Source organism: Saprolegnia diclina (assembly GCF_000281045.1).
Source record: "Saprolegnia diclina VS20 unplaced genomic scaffold supercont1.12, whole genome shotgun sequence".
In the NCBI taxonomy this organism is placed as follows: domain Eukaryota; phylum Oomycota; class Saprolegniomycetes; order Saprolegniales; family Saprolegniaceae; genus Saprolegnia; species Saprolegnia diclina.
In genome coordinates this window covers 900131-915569 of record NW_008246079.1, presented here as the reverse complement: position 1 = coordinate 915569, position 15439 = coordinate 900131, and the positions used below count along the sequence as shown (strand labels likewise).

The following is a 15439-nucleotide window of genomic DNA, read 5'->3' as shown; positions in this document are numbered from 1 at the left end:
GAATTCAAAGCGATGAAAATAATGGCGCGCACCAGTTACTCTGACTCTGGTTTCGCACGATGTGCTATTTGTAGTTTGTTCATGGCATGGCGTGGGTTAGTCCGAGGACCGACGTGGCGGCGACCAGCCCGCGCACGACGCTCTTCGGCACGGCCCTCGTACGCACAATAGAGTCGATCAAACGCCATCACGTTTATTAGATTCCGCACTCGAATGTGCTGCCCGAGCTAGACTCGACGCCCCGACGTTGCCTCGTTCTGCACCCCAAAGTGACCTTTCAAAGCATCGGTACTTGAGTTCTACAGGCGGCATCCAACCGTTTGTACAGGCCAGCTGTCCGAGCAGCAGCAGCAACTCGCCGCCATCGTCCAAGCGTCGATCGACGACCTCTGGAACGCATGCGTCAACCCGACGGCAGCCTACGCGATCGACTTGAGCACGTACACGCACCTGCACGCGGTGTTGAGCCGCTTCTGTGGCGTCCCGTCGCCGTCGCACCTCAAAGACGAGTGGGCGTCGGACGCCCAGCAGCGCTCAATGATCAGCCTCGATCGCTTCTCAACGTTGCTTCGACAAGTGTGCTTCATCTACATCATGGATGCTCATTCAACCTTATCGTACATGCTAGATGGGCGAAGTGTGGAGAGACAAGCTGCACTTTTCCAGCGTACGACGCCGTCTTGCATCACTGTTCTTACTCGAGCTGTGTAGACGGCAACGCTCCTCTCGTCGCTCGTCCATGAAGTCGTTGACTTTGGTGCGGCGACTTTTTCTCGCTGACAAAAGGCTCAAAGAACCTTAGATGCCCGGTGCCTCAAGCCCATCGACCAGGTGCATACGAGCTCGACAGCAACAACGTTTCGCGCTCTCCTTGCGATGCGGTCAGCGAGCGGGTACTGGGACATGGACAGCAGCCTCGCCGCCGTCTTGAACCTCGATATGAGCCAAGTACTCTGCTATCGACAACATGGAGTTCAACATTGTCGGTAGCCCAAAACGCGGTTCCAAACGACCGAGTTTGTGTTTGACCAGCTCAACGCACTGGGCGCCTCGGACGCCGAGTGGTATAGTTATACAGTCTGAATGCATACACGATCTCTTCTGTGCTAGGACAACGCTGCGACCGGTGACGCTGGCGTGGCTCACGCAGCACCACGTCGAGAAGCACCACGACGAGATCCAGGCGCTCATTTTGCGTCTCGATGTGCGTTTTGACGTCTCGCCGCTTCTACAGTCGCGACTTGAGCCGCTCGACGACCGCGCACGCAGCTTGACACTCCACGCGCTCCTGGTCATGGACAACGACGCGCTCGTGCACACGATCGAGTGGCTCCGGTCGCTCTCGAATGAGATTTGGCGCGTGTTTGTGAGTCCACTGGGCCTTGCGGGCTTGAGCGCGGCCGAGCCCGTCGCGTCCTACTTTGAGCGGCTCGCGCATTTTACGCTCAGCGCGTCCCTCTACCGCTTTCTCTCGACGCTCGGGATTCTCGAAAAGCAGGTACCACAGCTTGGCCTCGATACTTTGCTCAGCGTTTGCGGCAGGAGCTGCTCTTGTTTTTGCACACCCTCGGTCCGCTCCAATATGAGCTCTTCCTCGAGAGCATCCAGCAGCCTGCGAAAGGGCGCGTCAACGGCGTCCGGAGCATGCTTTCGTTCTACTTTTCGCTCTCGTCCAACGCGCGTATGACGTTGTTGCAGGAGCTCCAGCAAATTCTCTTGCAGCAGCAGCCCCCGACGAGCGTCGTTAGTACGCCCACGACTACAGTCGTGTCGCCCATACCAGAGCAGCTGCCGCCGCGACTCTTGACCGCGTCCACGACAAAGACGGCGTTCGCTGTCGCGTTGGGGGCCAAACCGCCCAAGCTCGTCAAGCCTTTGGTCGAGCGCAGCCCCGCCCCGCTGCCTCATGTAGAGATGCTTTCTCCGCGTTCGCAAGCTTATGGTGCGACCAATTCTAGAAGCGCAAGGTGCGTCAGCCAGGGCTCCAGCCCCTCTCGACGCCCAAACCCGCCACCAAGTCGACGTCGCATCGTCATCGCCACGACGCGCCGCTCTCGGTGCCCAAAGTGTCTGTCGCCGAGTATACGTACGTGTCCAATACGACAATAGATGGGAAACTATCGCATCAGGCAAAACACGGCGTGGCAAAAAGCCCTCGCACGGCCCAAGGTCGTACTCATGAACGGCGGCGTGTATCGACCGACGACGACGACGACGACGCAGGCGCGGGTCAAGCCCATCGACCCCGATCGGCGCGAGCTCGAAGTCGCCTACTTTGTGACGCCCCACGTGACCGTGCAGGAGCTCGCGTTTCCATTCCCCGAGCATTGCAAGCCGCGGCGAAAACCGCCCGTGGCGCTCGACTCGGTCGGCTTGAGCTCAACGTGGGTTCACCGCCCCGCGACTCGAAAAGAGCACTCCTAACTTAAGACACTTTGACCAACACCACACTCGTGGCAGCCGCATAGCTCTCCATTCTTATTCCTTCTTATTCCCGTGGCCGCTGCGAGAATAGCTCGCTTTATGATTGTCTTTATTGTCTGCAGATAGTGGTCGAAGATACTGCATCTATTGGCGGATGAAGAGCCTCGATACATAGAACAAGAGCCCACCGAACGTGTACATACCAGTATAACTACTTCTGCCGTCTACAAGCACCAATGTGGCGTGCGAAGAGACGACTCGGGGGCTTTGACAACGAAGATAGGTACAACGCTTGGAGATAATTGTCTTCTTTACACTCGGATACTATGGGTTTACGCGGTCGGGTTGGTCATCGAGACGGCCCACTTTTGGTTGGCGTCCGACTTGTCGCAGAGCTGCGCGACGACGTCCGCCGTCTTGGACGAGCCCGAGAGGCAGAGCGCGAGTGACGTGCCGTGGTTGAACTGCCCGGTGACGTCGTTGAACTGCCACTTTTGCGTCGCGCTGTTGGCGACACAGGCGGTCGCCTTGACAGGCGTGTCACGCGCGTACGTGGCGAGGTCGAGGCACGTCTTCTCCTTGGTCGAGATGGTCTGCGCGATCGGGTCATAGAACCAGCTGGCCGACGTCTGGGCGGTCGAGACCGCTGCACCGGAGGCCGAGAGCCACGCCTTGCCGCCGAGCTTGATCTGGATCGGCTCGGCGCTAATCGGGCGCATCGTGATCTTCTGGTTCGGGCCGTTCCAGCACCACCACATCTGGACCTTCTGCTTGCCGTCGTCGTACTTCATGGACGGGTCCGAGTCCATGCAAAAGTTGGCGCCGTTCTGCGTCTTGACCGCGTTGTTCTCGATCTTCCACTTTTGATTCTTGTTGGTGAAGTCGCAGTTCCACAAGTGCACGTTCTGCCAGTCGTTCGAGCCATACGAGTCCAAGCACTGGTTGGCGCTCTTGGAGCGAAGGACGCTCGTCGTCGGGTCCCAGAACCAGATCTCGCTGTCGAGGCCGGCACCGGTGGCCGGCGTGTCCATGCTCAGACGCGTGTACGTGCTCGTGAGGTACCCGTCGGCCTTGAGCACCTTGTTGCCCGAGAAGAGGCGGACCGCGATCGGCGCCTTGCCGACGTTGGCCTTGACGACTGGGTCCTTCAACTTGCGGTCGACGTCAAAGATGCCAAAGTTGCGCTCAATGACGTTGTCGCCAAAGCTGAGGTCGAACGACGCAAAGTAAAAGTAGTTCATCTGCATCTGCTCCGCGACCGTGAGGAAGTCGCGCGTGAAGATGCGCTCGGCGTCCGGCGACGCCTCCTTGATGGCCGTGTTGTTGCCGGCCGAGCTCCAACCCGTCTCGGACATGAGCACGGGCTTGCCGGCGGCGCGGGCCTGCGCCTCGATCTTCTGCCAGTGCTGCCACATGGTGAAGGCGCCGTTGGCCGCGTCGACGTTTTCCCACATCGAAAACTGGTTGACCGAGACGACGTCGACGGCGTCGTAGAGCTTCGGGTAGTTGTTGTAGATGTCCATGACGTCGGCGATCGTGACCGGAAAGTCCAGCTTGTTCTGGCGCAAGAACGTCCGCGTCTGGTTGAGATGGGCGATCATCGCGTCCGCACCGTTCGTGTTGGCCGTGTCGTTGACGCCGGCGCCGCCGTTGATGTAGTAGCGGAAGAGCGCCTCGCTCGAGACTTGGATACCGGCGACGTTCTGGTTGGTGATCGCGCCGCTCTTGACGAGGCCCTGGAGCACCTTGAAGTCTTCGTCGAACGAGTCGCGGACCTTGGGCGACGCAACCTCCGACCACGTGCCGATCCAGACCTTGAGGCCAAGGTTCTTGGCGGCCTTGAAGACGCGGTCAACGCACGGCTGCTTCATCGAGTAGAGGCGCACGACGTTCGTGACCGTCTTGAGCGCGGTGAGGTCGGCGGTGATGACCGCCTGGTCCTTGCAGCCGCCCCATTCGCTCGTGCGCGTGTCGTAGTTGATGCCCCAGAGCGAGCGGTCGAGCGCGGCCGAAGACGCGAGGCAGAGGGCGAGGAGAGGCAGCGACGACGGGACCTTCATGATGATGCGGTGGCGGCGAGGCGAAAGCAGAACTGACGCTCCCAGAAAGGCCGCCGATCACATGGGCAAATATTCGCTCGGCGCCGCAGTTGCGGTCCAACCAATGGCATTGCGTTGTATCGAAACAAACGCACGCGATTGGCGCGTTGGCGTGCGACGCAAATGGTGATATTCCATCGCGCCAGTCGAGTTGAAGGCGCCGAGCGGCCGCGATTGGCCCGCGGCAGCGCTGTCGACGGGTTGTGTGGAGGAGCCGCCGCCAAGATGCAAAGCCATTCGCCTTGGTATCTCTAACTGGTCCAAGAAGATAGATGATCGAAGAGGCAATGCATCCAAGCAGATCTGGGTGCTGCTCCCGATCATCCCAAGTACTAGTACGCACGTCTGCCAGCGCAGTCTGCGCAGTGAAGACTCTTTGTGGGCATGGAAATCGCAGGGCAGAGCTCGCTACCATCGACTGAAGCTGCCCGGCGACAATGGTTCCTGACACGCTGGAGCGAATCTCTCTTGATGCAACCAAGAATATCCGACGACGACGCGCAGTTGCACCGATAAGAACTGATCCTGACCTCATGAGATGGCTGCTTGGCATGCTGCGAGCTTTGAGCACGGCAGGCGTCCTCCAGATCATAGCGTCGGCGTCGACAGGAGGGTGCGACGGAAAGTGAGGGATGCATCGCAGTATACCTATAGAAGCAGTTGGATGCTATCTCGTGCGCGCTGCTACCGACCACTTGGACGATGGTGTATGCACAGAGTGCTGCGTCGCCGAGCTCACTGCCATGGCGCCGTGCCATGGTCGCGCGCCTTCCCATGGAGACGCGAGAGGTACGAACGAAGTCACAAGCGAAAGAGCGCTGTCTGTATTACAATAGCGGGACTGGTTTAAAACACAACGTCCGCGTCCGCAGCCGGCTCGAACGCAGCGAGGATATCGAGGTCCGACGCCGTAAAGACGGGGACGCCCGACGCGACCTCGGCCGCAGCCTGCGCCTCCGTCTCGAGCGCCAACTCCTTCGCGGCCTGGATCTTGTTGGCCTGGACCTTCTTGATGCGCACAAAGTCCTCGCGCTCCAACTCGTCGAGCTCGCGCGAGATGTAGTCGATGACCTTATCAATGCGCGGGATCGTGACGTTGTCGAGCGCGTTCACACGGCGGTTCGTGACCTTGAGCGCCTCGTCGAGCGTGACGAACGACGTCTGGAGCGACGCAAGCTTCACGAGCGCCTTGAGGAGGTGGCGGAACTTGTCGCGGCAGTTCTGGATCTTGCCGCCACCGCCAGAGAGACCAATGTTTTCGCTCTTCTCGCGCGCCGTCTCGACGTCCGTGAAGACGGGCAGCTTGACGCCGGCCACGTTATCAATGCGGTTCTCGAGGCGGAACTCGGCCGTCGTCACCGACTCAATGACCTTGTGGCGGAAGTCGCCGGCCGCGTACTGCGCCTGCGACAGCGAGAAGAACGCATCGGCAGCATCTTGGGACATGGTCATTTTTGTCTATAACACGATGATGCCCACGCCCGTGGCTCGCGCCATTTAGTACCTTTTGGATCTCGCGAAGCATGGCCTGGAAGCGCATCTTCAAGGCGTCGGCCTTCTTCTTCAAGAGATCAAAGCCTACGACGGGTTAGGTCCTACGGGCATGGATGGCGGGCACATACCCTTCTTGGCCGCAACGCGCTTGGCCTTGTAGACCGTGAGGTTCCTAGAGAGCGAGGCCACATGAGAACGACCGAGGACGGATCGGCGCGGGCGTACATGCGCGTGGGGGGGACTTGGACCGTCGACATGCTTCCGTGGTCTCGCGGCCTCTTGCCTCTGTCCCGATGCGAAAACTGGACCGCAGTCAATCTGCCCCAGGTTTTCAACGCTGTTTAAAACACACAACAAGCAATATCCTATTTTATGTATGTATTTGGTCTTTATAAAAACCGATCCCCAGCCACTACAAGCCGACAGTGCAAAATCACTTCAACCAAGGTGTTTCAAACAGCAGTTGAGTGTTTTCTATACCGACGCAGCGGCCAAGATCGCGATAGGAGCGCCGGGGGGGCTGCGCCGGGGTAGCCGTCGAGACAACATGCTCCATGCTGCTTGAAGGAAGGTACCGCATCTGGTGCTGCGATCGCTCCTATAAGGCCTCGAAGACGCGTCCTGTAGCATGCACTTGCAGCGTCCATGCCCCGGTGCCACCTCCGGCTCGATGGTCACACCCGTCCTGTGCTGCGCTTTGTTGCACGTGCCACGTAGCCGGGTCGGTGCACCCTTCTCGGTACCGTGCGCTGATGCAACAGCTTCGCTGCGCGTGCGAGCTGCATCGGTGCCATGCCCGAACATGGCATCGGCACTGGTATCTTGGGACATGGCCACGACACGCGACGCCAAGTATCGTCGATCGCGCACAGAGAGGCGGTCGTCGATGGGGTGCCGTGGCATAAGTATATTTGTACAGACGCACCGCTGCCGTCGTATGTGGTGGCTAGAGCCATAATGGGCTATGCTTTGTACTCGTCACTACTGTCATAATACTGCTTGGGGTCGGACGCCAGCATGCGCAGTGGCTGGAGACCATTCGACTTGACACTGCGCGGTAACAGCACGACGTCGCTCTCACCATCGACATCCATCGTGAGTTGTGGAAGCTGCTTACATCGCACGGTGTCGGCGTCTTTCCGACTCCGTTTGGCGTCGTCGACCTGCCGCACCGACGTTCGCCGTGATGATGACTCGCTCTCCTTGTTGCTGCTGGTCTTGGACTCGCGCTTGATGTCGGCCTTGGCCTCGCTTTTCGGCGCCGCTGTCTTCTTTTTCCGTGTGCTTCCTGTGCTGCTGCTTCCCGCCAGCGTCTTGGGCGTCGACGGAGGGGCCTTCTCGTCTGCCTTGACCGATTTGCTCGACCTGCTCGCACTGCTCTTCTTCTTACTTGACGATACACCAGTGTCTCGCGGGGCGAGCGGCGTGTCCAGCTCCATCTCGACGGGCAGCGTGCCATACTCGGCAGCTCGTGTTCGCCCATCCTTCTCATCGCGCAGCCGCTGGTTTTCTTTGGTTGTGGTGGACGACGTTGTCTTCTTCTTCTGTGGTTTCTTGGTGCTATTGATGCCATTATCCGGGCTGTCCTTGCGCGGCTTGGGCTCGTCGCAGAGGATGCCGCTCGTGCTTTCGTCGAGCCGAAAAAGGGGCTTGGTCGGCGGTGGTGTCATGGCCTGGTTGCCCTCGCCGCCAAGGGTGTCCTTCTCGAGGCCTTCAAAGTACGGGTGTGCGACGCACTCGGCGGCTGTCATGCGTTCGTCCGGTCCCAACTGCACCGTGCCTTTGAGAAAAGCCATCGCGCGCTTCGGCACTTTGCCCACAAATCGCTTTTGCAGCGTATCTGGGCGCGTCATATCAGGGAACTTCAAGCCCGCAAACCGTGGGTTGGAGAGGAAGAGCTCCATGTGGTCGGGCGTGAGCGGCCCCAGCATTTTCTGAATCATGTAGAGTTGGTCGATCTCCGACTCGCCAGGAAAGAGCGGCTGGCCGTCGAGGAGCTCGCCCATGATACATCCAATGGCCCAAATGTCGACGCTCTTCCCATACTTGGTTGATCCAAGAAGCAGTTCGGGTGACCGGTACCAGCGCGTCGCGACGTAGTCGGTGAGCTCCATCGAGTGTGAGTCGGCCACAAGCCGCGCAAATCCAAAGTCGCAGAGCCGCAGGGAGTGGTCCGAGTTGACGAGAAGGTTCTCGGGCTTGATGTCGCGATGGACGACGCCATTTTCGTGGCAGTAGGCGATCGCGCGGCTGAGCTGGTAGACGTAGCGCCGGACGAGCTCGTGGTCGAGGCCCGCGGGCTTTTCTTCGAGGACTTCGAGCAAGTTCTTCTCGACGTACTCGAACACGAGGTAGAGCTTGCCTTTTCGCCGGAACGCTTCTTTGAGGTTGACGATGTTGTCTTGCTTGAGCATCTTGAGCACTTTGACTTCGCGCAGCGTCGTCTTCCGAACCGTCTCGTCCTCTTCGCTCTCCTTGAACTTTTTGATGGCGACGATCTCACCCGTCTCCTTATTGCGGCATTTGAGCACGACGCCGTACGCGCCTTCGCCGACGATGCCGAGCACCTCGTACTTGTTCATGGAAACCGTTATCGGCGGTGGTTTTAACGCCAGGGGTTACGACGTCCGCCTCCTAACAAGACACGACAGTGGTAGCAACACAAAGTTGGTTCTATGGGTCCTTGCAGGAATGTAGTCGCGACAAATTGCACAGGCAAGTGGTGGGTGTTACATGACAGCCATGCGACTCGATCTTTTAACTTTTGTTTCCGACACTTGGACAACGAAGGGTCTTCGAAATGGAAAGGCACTAAGATATCCTAGTTCTTATCGTGTTGCAGCCTTGTGAATTGATGGTGAAGTAGGTTGACGGATGCCACAGTATTCCTCAAAAACAGTGCAAGGTGATATGGGGCGATAACGTCTGCCAGTGTCGCTTGAGAACCACTAATTTTGTACTTTTCGTAAGAGTCGCGTCAATGCTGCGCCGTGGCGTGAGTAAAGCTGGAGATCATAATGATGGAGTCAAGGCATCTACTAACGTTAGTATGTCATCAAAACGAGACGTATGCCCGAAGTCGCATCGTGTCCATGGCACCGTCGCTGGCCAACGGCGTCTGCGCGCTATACCAGTCGTAGGACGCACAAGCAACGCGAATACATCGAGTGTAGACCGCTGTTTGCAGTCTTGGAATTCCGGCATCTGAGAAGTGCACGTTGAAGTCAGAAACGTGGGGATGGCGTGACTTGCTTTGTTGGACCGGCGTGGTCACCATTGATTCATGCCTGGCGGGCAACGTCCAAATTGCATTTAGATCTTAGCCATGTCACACGACTCTATGGTTGATGCAGATGGCAACAGTCAAATGATCAACGCCAAGTCTACTCGATGGGACCAGCGAAGTCGCTGCTTGCTTGCCAGTATCCACGCATGGGCACGAGAAAAAGGCGCGAAATCAGCGGACGGCCCCTGACTGACCATCACTCCAAGCTTGGTCGCACTTTCACACGGTATTTCCCACCGTGAAAAACGTAGCCCATTCCAGCGAAGAGAAGGGCGACGCCAATTAAATGCACGCGATCCTACCTACTATCTTGTCTTTTGTAAGAAGCGTCGAAAATAAAACAAGGCGCAGCTGCAGCATATCATTTTCCCCGTCAATGACGCGTGTGGTTTATCACGTGGGAAGTGTCTCGCACGCGTCGCATACAAATTCCAAGTGGATTTGCACGCACCCCACAACTGACTACTGTGGCTCCAACTGGAGAAGGATAGAAAACCTCTGGCGTTTCGATATTCCGAAGCCACTGGCCGTTTCTATATAGCGAGAACCTCTCAGAACTGATGGACGCAGTGTCAATGGCCGACCTCAAACTCATAGTCAAAAGTCGGAAGGCGAAGTCGGACGCAGCATGGGGGGAATCCTGCAGCGCATGCTCCAAGCCTTCTACACGAAGAAGCTCGAAGTCGTCCTCGTCGGCCTCGAGAACAGGTACGCGTGCATGCATGCCATGCGAAGAGCGGGTCGTCACATGCGTCTGTAGTGGCAAGACGACGCTGCTCAACGTCATGGCCATGGGCCACCCGGTCGAGACGTGTCCGACGATCGGTCTCAACGTCAAGCTCGTCAAGAAGGGCGGCGTGCAAATGAAATGCTGGGACATTGGCGGCCAAGCGCAGTACCGAAGCGAGTGGGGCCGGTACACCCGCGGCTGCGATGTCATTATTTACGTCGTCGACGCCAACGCGGTACGCTTCCTCTTCCATCAACCCATCTTGATGGCTCATGATGGCACTAGTTTGACCAAATCTCGCTTGCGCGCAAAGAGCTGCACCGCCTCTTGGAAGATCGCGAGCTGGCGACGACGCCGCTGCTCGTGCTTGCCAACAAGATCGACTTGGAGCCGCATATCTCGGAGCCCGAGCTCATTCGCGAGCTCAACCTCGACTACATTGTCGACAACCCGTGGCTCGTCATCCCGATCTCGGCGCTGCGCCTCGTAAATATCGACCAGGTCATCCAGTGGTTGATGAAGCAGTCAGGGAAGGGCTAAGTACTTAGGAGAATGCACCACGACGTGGACCATTATGGATCGATATCTAGCATCTCCTCTAGTTTTGCAAAAGACCATATAAAAAGGACAACGAGATGCCCATATTCCATGTTGCCTCGACTTCCTCATGACCCTCGTCGATCGATCCACGCCTGGATGACGGCTGCTGACCATGGGCGGTCGGTCAAGGTCCATCCGCCAGCTGGAAGCTGGGAGCGACGGGCGATGGGCGAAGTGGGCCCAGCCCCCGCGACGCCGTCAGCCGCGCCCCTTCCTGCGATCGGACGAACGACCCTTCGCCGTGGATCGCGCAGTCCGGATAAAATACCGGAGGATACGCGACCGCGTGAAGTTTCGAAAAAGCTTCCTCTATGGACGACTTCTTCCTGCGCCATGACGTCTACAAGGACCGCGACGCAGACGAGCTCGGCGGCAAGGTCAACTCGGACTCGGAAGCGAGGTACACCATGGCACATGCAAGGTCGAGGCAATAGGCCTGGACGTAGCGACGAAGAGCCATCGCTGCCCGCCTCCGCTGCCGACCCGACGGGGCCGTGGTCCCAAGCCAAGTACGCGCGGCAAGGCAAGCGCCGAACCTTCACGCCTGCTACGCACACGGGACCAAAGGGCGTCTTGACCGACTACAGAGCGTACAAGCAAGCCAAGGCCGCCGAGCGCCGGCAGAACGAGGCGGTGCGCACGGCGGTGATGAACCGTATCGCCAAGGGCCACACAGTGCCGGCCGTCGCAGCCAACAACCCGACAGGATTGAGCGACAACGACTCGGACGCCGACTTGAGCGACTTGAGCGACGACGAAATGATGAAGGAATATTGCGCCAAGCGCATGCTCGAGATGACGATGGCCGAGCGGGACGGGTGCGGTCACAACGCGTAGGAACGGTCGTGCTTGATGCTGCAGCGTAGGCGGCCTGCCTTTGGTACCCTGCAGTACTCGGACCCGTTTGGCTTTGTCGATACCGTTGACGCCGCCGACGCCCGCGTGCACGTCATCGTCCACATGTGCGACGAGGTACAACCCTCCATCCTCCTCCTCTCGCAACGCGCATTGCAAGCATGCATAGCGCAACCAAGTGTGCGTGGCGATCAACCACTGCCTCGAGCAGCTTTGCCTGGCGTACGTCCACACGCAGTTTCTCGTCGTCGACGCCAAGCAGGCCGATGCGACTTTTGACGCGAGCGACTTGCCGATCTTCATGGTGTACAAGGGCGGCGCCCAAGTCGAGAGTCTCGTCCACGTCTTCAAGCAGCTCCAAGGCACCATCTCGACCGAGCGTCTCGCATCCCTTCTGTCGCCATATCTCGGCTAGCATGTAGCGGGTTATTGCGCATAATAGGTCATTTGCATGTGTTTTCTTAGATGCTAAAGTCACGGTCGGGGAAGAGCCGAGGCGCCACGAGCGTCCACACATAGAGGAGCAGCACCATCCACTGGGACACGATCTGCACCCACATATTGACGGCCCCTTGCTCTTGCCTACAACAAGGCTGGCACATCCCGCACATTCACTGCAAGCGTACCCATGCGACGAGCCCCATTGCGTGAGGACCATGGCCATGTAGAGCCCACCAAAGACCATAACGAGATGGAACTGCCAACTCGGCGTGTCGGCGTCCGAGGCGGTAGCTTTCTTCGCCAGCTCCAAGTCCGACTACAGCATGTACAGTCTCTGTCGCTGTCGAAACAGCGTATCCATACCTCGTCCGTTCGGTGCATTTGCAGCGCCGATGACGCCGACGACGACGTCGACCAGCTACAGGAGTACGTCCAACCACCACGTCGAGACTATGCTGGCTACCTTGTCCACGTGATCGTGGCGGCACCGAGCAGCGCCGACGCGATCGTGTTGGTGTGCGCGTGAGCTTCGACAAGCGAGAACGGGTTGCACTATCCCAAAGCGGCATCAGCGCCCATATCGATTCCGTGCGTCAGTACGAGCGCGTTCGGGTTGGACGCGAGCGCTTGGTAGCAGAGAAAGACGGCGTAGGCGGCCACGATCGACGGCGGCATCAAGCCTGTGCCCGCCCACTCGGTGACTATAATGCCACCGCATGAGCTATCGTAGAAGGATGGTGGACGTACTGCTAATGCCGGTCGCAACCAGAATTGCCACGAGCGTGACCGTTGTAAACGACGAGCCAATCGCGCAGTCGCCATAGTACTGGTACTACCATCGAATCAGCGATAGTGTAGGGCGCAAGGGGGTGTACCATGAGGGCAATGCCAGTGAGCGCGCCACCGAGACACACAAGCACAATGGCCAAGTAGATGCCCTTCCAGATCCAGCTGCGATTCGCGGGCGGTAATGAGGTGCCGAGGAGCGACGCGGTCGACTCGGCGTCGGCTTCGGCCGCGTCGATGCGGTCAATGAGGTAGTCGCGCACATTGTCTACATTCAAGCGTCAAAGTGTACATCGCAGAGGCAGGATGTACACATAAAGTCGATGATAATGACGATCTGGAGGACGAGGAAGAAGACCGATGTGACACGCGCCAGCCACGCATAGCCCTCAAAGAACGCTATCGCAACGCTGAGACCACATTTCAATACCGCAACGGACCGCTTGGAATAAGAAAGGAGATGACGACCAGCGCGCCGTAGCACGGGAGCTGGAAGCACCAGAGGCAGCAGCAGTTGGCATGCCCTCGCTCCGAGAGCGCGCTCAAGAGAACCATCAAGGCGAAGAAGCAGCAGATGGCAAAGCTCGTCCTGCGTTGCATCGATCAAGGTGGCGCAACATGGTAGCGCTCGTACCGATACACGGCTTGGTTGCCGACGCAGTGCACGTCGGCCGGGTCGTCGCAGCCGTCGATGGACCACACGTGCTTGAGGAAGCCTACGCACCCGTGCATGAGCGCATGACCGACGCATGGCGACGAGGCCACCGTCGCCAAAGGCCCGCAAGGCCGTCGCTAGAATTGCGTTCACGAAGAAGAGCGCCGTGTACGCGACCCGCGTCATCCTTGTCGTCCTTTCTCGCTTTTGTGCAAATGGGACATCAAATTCAACTCGCAGGAATGTGTGTTGCCAGGTGGCGCGTGTCACTCCCATAGTCTATGTGCACGCAACTTGGCGCTTGCCACCGCGGCCTCCCACAGTATGCAGTGCCGCGCGTCGACGGACGACGCGCCCCCGTCAGTCCCCGAATCTCAAGCGGCCGGACCCAGCCCAGTCTCATTAAGCGTCTGCTTCTGGTGAAAGAATAAAGGTGTGCAGGGGACAGTCGGCGGCAAATTTTACTTGGCAGAGCGATCGGTCGCGCTCGATGATAGCTGCAGCGTCATGGCCTATGGTCGCACGTTGATAGCGCCAGGAGGGCGATGGGTTCAGCGATCGAACGCACGCGAGGGTGCGACCTCGTCCTTTCGCAGGGGATGGCACCGTAACCTTAGCGGTCAGTTGCGTGCGTTCAGTCGCGCGTCGGATTGGGCCGACCTCCTCGATATTGGCGAATGGGAAGTCGTGCGCTAGCAAGCGCGAGGATTGGCTAAAACGGCTGCACGAAACTGATTGGCCAAAATGCGATCAAAATCGAAAGGATGGGCAAACGGACGCGCGAGCGCGAGGCGGCCGCGTTGCTGCCGATGGCCAAGCGGCTGCAGCAGTCGGCCGATGCGATCATTGCCGCACCCAAGGCCGAGGAAGATGACCTCGAAGCGCAGATCAAGGCGCTGGAGGCCGACCTCGGCTCGAGCTCCGACGACGACTCCGATAGCTCGAGCGATGACGACGAGAGCGGCGACGAGGCGCCGGCCGCCGTCGTGAATCTGTCCGAGTACCAGAATGACGTTGTCCCATCGCTCCCGGAAGAGCTCTTGCCCAAGGTCTCTTGCCAATCGAACAAGGTTGCCACGCACAAGAAGCCCAAGACGGCGGCGCCGGCCAAGGTCAAGATCGTGGGCAAGGTTCCGTTTGCGTGCAAGCCCTGTGGCTTTATCGGCGCCGACCTCGACGACTTCTTGGCGCACAAGAAAACGACTGCGCACCTCGAAGAGTGTGGCCAAGTCGGCTTCAAGTGCAAGCTTTGCGTCAAGGAGTTTACGAGCGCCGACCAGCTCGCCGAGCACAAGCTTGGCAAGTGGCACCTCATGCGCGTGCGCACAAAGAAGGACAAGTTCGTCGTCCAAGGCCCGCGCGTTTGCTACGACTTTCTGCGCGGCAAGTGCTCGTACGGCGACAAGTGCTCGTTTGAGCACAGCGCCAAGACGAGCGCGACCAAGATCTGCAATCAATTCGTAGCGGGCACCTGCCGGTTCGGTGACAAGTGTATATTTGCCCACTCGAAAGAATAGAGCTTGCACTGCGTCGTTACGTGCACTGGAGAACGTTGGGGACGCACTGGAGAAGCGCGTCGGCCTTGTTGCGAAGCGCCGTAACCCGCGAGACTTGGTCGTCGAGCACCACAAGCAAGTCTTCCAAGCCCGGAAGGTCCAGCCACACGCTTGTTTGGCGCATAATCTCGACCGATTGGCCGCGAAAGAGCCTACGCAGACGCGTCACACCGCGAGTTGCATGGGGTGCGTACGTGACTTGACCGACAAACTCCTTTTTCGCGCTGCTCGAGAGAAGCTCGTCCACGGGCTTGGTCGACGGCGCGACGACGAACGCTTCAACCAGCTAAGGACCGCATTAGCGTCGTCAAGACGACATGTTGGGTCGACCACGCGCGCCTGGTGCACGGAAAAGTCCACGAGGATATCGCTTGGCAGCGGCGGTGAAAAGCACTGCATGCGTTCTCAGCATCGACAGGACAAGCTATTCGTACGTGGTCGAGCTGGGCGCTGTATGGAAACCGGCGCTTGCTCGGAAGGCGCACCGCCATGCCCGCCTTGCGCAACGCTTGG

At 58.7% G+C, this 15439-nt stretch overlaps 9 protein-coding genes across 9 annotated transcripts; 4 read left to right on the top strand and 5 right to left on the bottom strand.

Annotated features, from left to right (window-relative positions):
• Positions 1 to 84: 84 nt before the first annotated feature.
• SDRG_04981 (hypothetical protein) lies at positions 85 to 2547 on the top strand (the record flags this gene model as incomplete). Its single annotated transcript, XM_008610675.1, has 11 exons — positions 85 to 158; positions 201 to 288; positions 329 to 576; positions 629 to 667; positions 712 to 757; positions 803 to 948; positions 991 to 1064; positions 1111 to 1498; positions 1543 to 1908; positions 1959 to 2086; positions 2130 to 2547. Coding segments are annotated over 11 exons (1892 nt in total), but the record flags the coding sequence as incomplete, so codon positions are not given.
• A 157-nt stretch (positions 2548 to 2704) lies between these two features.
• SDRG_04980 (hypothetical protein) lies at positions 2705 to 4538 on the bottom strand. Its single transcript, XM_008610674.1, has one exon. It carries the CDS (start codon positions 4482 to 4484, stop codon positions 2757 to 2759), a length of 1728 nt encoding a protein of 575 aa, XP_008608896.1. The 5' UTR covers positions 4485 to 4538; the 3' UTR covers positions 2705 to 2756.
• A 792-nt stretch (positions 4539 to 5330) lies between these two features.
• Positions 5331 to 6274, bottom strand: SDRG_04979 (V-type ATPase, D subunit; the record flags this gene model as incomplete). The annotated part of the gene is made up of 4 exons (XM_008610673.1): positions 5331 to 5981; positions 6028 to 6101; positions 6146 to 6189; positions 6243 to 6274. The coding sequence occupies 4 exons, from the start codon at positions 6272 to 6274 to the stop codon at positions 5370 to 5372; spliced, it is 762 nt and encodes a 253-aa protein (XP_008608895.1). The 3' UTR covers positions 5331 to 5369.
• Positions 6275 to 6904: 630 nt separating this feature from the next.
• SDRG_04978 (CMGC/CDKL protein kinase) lies at positions 6905 to 8687 on the bottom strand. The gene has a single exon (XM_008610672.1). It carries the CDS (start codon positions 8597 to 8599, stop codon positions 6980 to 6982), a length of 1620 nt encoding a protein of 539 aa, XP_008608894.1. The 5' UTR covers positions 8600 to 8687; the 3' UTR covers positions 6905 to 6979.
• Positions 8688 to 9889: 1202 nt separating this feature from the next.
• Positions 9890 to 10679, top strand: SDRG_04977 (arf/Sar family, other). The gene is made up of 3 exons (XM_008610671.1): positions 9890 to 10011; positions 10064 to 10268; positions 10319 to 10679. Exons 1-3 carry the CDS (start codon positions 9932 to 9934, stop codon positions 10571 to 10573), a joined length of 540 nt encoding a protein of 179 aa, XP_008608893.1. The 5' UTR covers positions 9890 to 9931; the 3' UTR covers positions 10574 to 10679.
• Positions 10680 to 10944: 265 nt separating this feature from the next.
• Positions 10945 to 11903, top strand: SDRG_04976 (hypothetical protein; the record flags this gene model as incomplete). The annotated part of the gene is made up of 4 exons (XM_008610670.1): positions 10945 to 11033; positions 11080 to 11451; positions 11500 to 11605; positions 11658 to 11903. The coding sequence occupies 4 exons, from the start codon at positions 10945 to 10947 to the stop codon at positions 11901 to 11903; spliced, it is 813 nt and encodes a 270-aa protein (XP_008608892.1).
• An 11-nt stretch (positions 11904 to 11914) lies between these two features.
• On the bottom strand, positions 11915 to 13575 carry SDRG_04975 (hypothetical protein). Its single transcript, XM_008610669.1, has 11 exons — positions 13481 to 13575; positions 13350 to 13431; positions 13156 to 13304; positions 13028 to 13114; positions 12805 to 12983; positions 12677 to 12761; positions 12530 to 12630; positions 12393 to 12481; positions 12293 to 12347; positions 12115 to 12245; positions 11915 to 12070 (listed from the first exon to the last, which is right to left on the bottom strand). The coding sequence occupies exons 1-11, from the start codon at positions 13554 to 13556 to the stop codon at positions 11950 to 11952; spliced, it is 1155 nt and encodes a 384-aa protein (XP_008608891.1). The 5' UTR covers positions 13557 to 13575; the 3' UTR covers positions 11915 to 11949.
• A 559-nt stretch (positions 13576 to 14134) lies between these two features.
• On the top strand, positions 14135 to 14887 carry SDRG_04974 (hypothetical protein; the record flags this gene model as incomplete). The annotated part of the gene is made up of 1 exon (XM_008610668.1): positions 14135 to 14887. The coding sequence occupies one exon, from the start codon at positions 14135 to 14137 to the stop codon at positions 14885 to 14887; it is 753 nt and encodes a 250-aa protein (XP_008608890.1).
• Positions 14705 to 15439, bottom strand: SDRG_04973 (hypothetical protein). The gene is made up of 4 exons (XM_008610667.1): positions 15361 to 15439; positions 15257 to 15319; positions 15121 to 15212; positions 14705 to 15078 (listed from the first exon to the last, which is right to left on the bottom strand). Exons 1-4 carry the CDS (start codon positions 15415 to 15417, stop codon positions 14904 to 14906), a joined length of 387 nt encoding a protein of 128 aa, XP_008608889.1. The 5' UTR covers positions 15418 to 15439; the 3' UTR covers positions 14705 to 14903.

Excerpts from the sequence above, each read along its gene's own strand:
- SDRG_04980 (XM_008610674.1), bottom strand. The coding sequence starts at position 4,484 with ATGAAGGTCCCGTCGTCGCTGCCTCTCCTCGCCCTCTGCCTCGCGTCT.
- SDRG_04977 (XM_008610671.1), top strand. The coding sequence starts at position 9,932 with ATGGGGGGAATCCTGCAGCGCATGCTCCAAGCCTTCTACACGAAGAAG. Across the intron at positions 10,012-10,063 it reads CTCGTCGGCCTCGAGAACAG|TGGCAAGACGACGCTGCTCA; the intron begins GTACGCGTGCAT and ends ATGCGTCTGTAG. Across the intron at positions 10,269-10,318 it reads ACGTCGTCGACGCCAACGCG|TTTGACCAAATCTCGCTTGC; the intron begins GTACGCTTCCTC and ends TGATGGCACTAG.
- SDRG_04978 (XM_008610672.1), bottom strand. The coding sequence starts at position 8,599 with ATGAACAAGTACGAGGTGCTCGGCATCGTCGGCGAAGGCGCGTACGGC.
- SDRG_04973 (XM_008610667.1), bottom strand. The coding sequence starts at position 15,417 with ATGGCGGTGCGCCTTCCGAGCAAGCGCCGGTTTCCATACAGCGCCCAG. Across the intron at positions 15,213-15,256 it reads CCGTGCACCAGGCGCGCGTG|CTGGTTGAAGCGTTCGTCGT; the intron begins GTCGACCCAACA and ends TGCGGTCCTTAG. Across the intron at positions 15,079-15,120 it reads GAGTTTGTCGGTCAAGTCAC|GCTCTTTCGCGGCCAATCGG; the intron begins GTACGCACCCCA and ends GCGTCTGCGTAG.
- SDRG_04975 (XM_008610669.1), bottom strand. The coding sequence starts at position 13,556 with ATGACGCGGGTCGCGTACACGGCGCTCTTCTTCGTGAACGCAATTCTA. Across the intron at positions 13,305-13,349 it reads GGCAACCAAGCCGTGTATCG|GACGAGCTTTGCCATCTGCT; the intron begins GTACGAGCGCTA and ends GATGCAACGCAG. Across the intron at positions 12,482-12,529 it reads CGTCCAACCCGAACGCGCTC|TGCAACCCGTTCTCGCTTGT; the intron begins GTACTGACGCAC and ends GCTTTGGGATAG.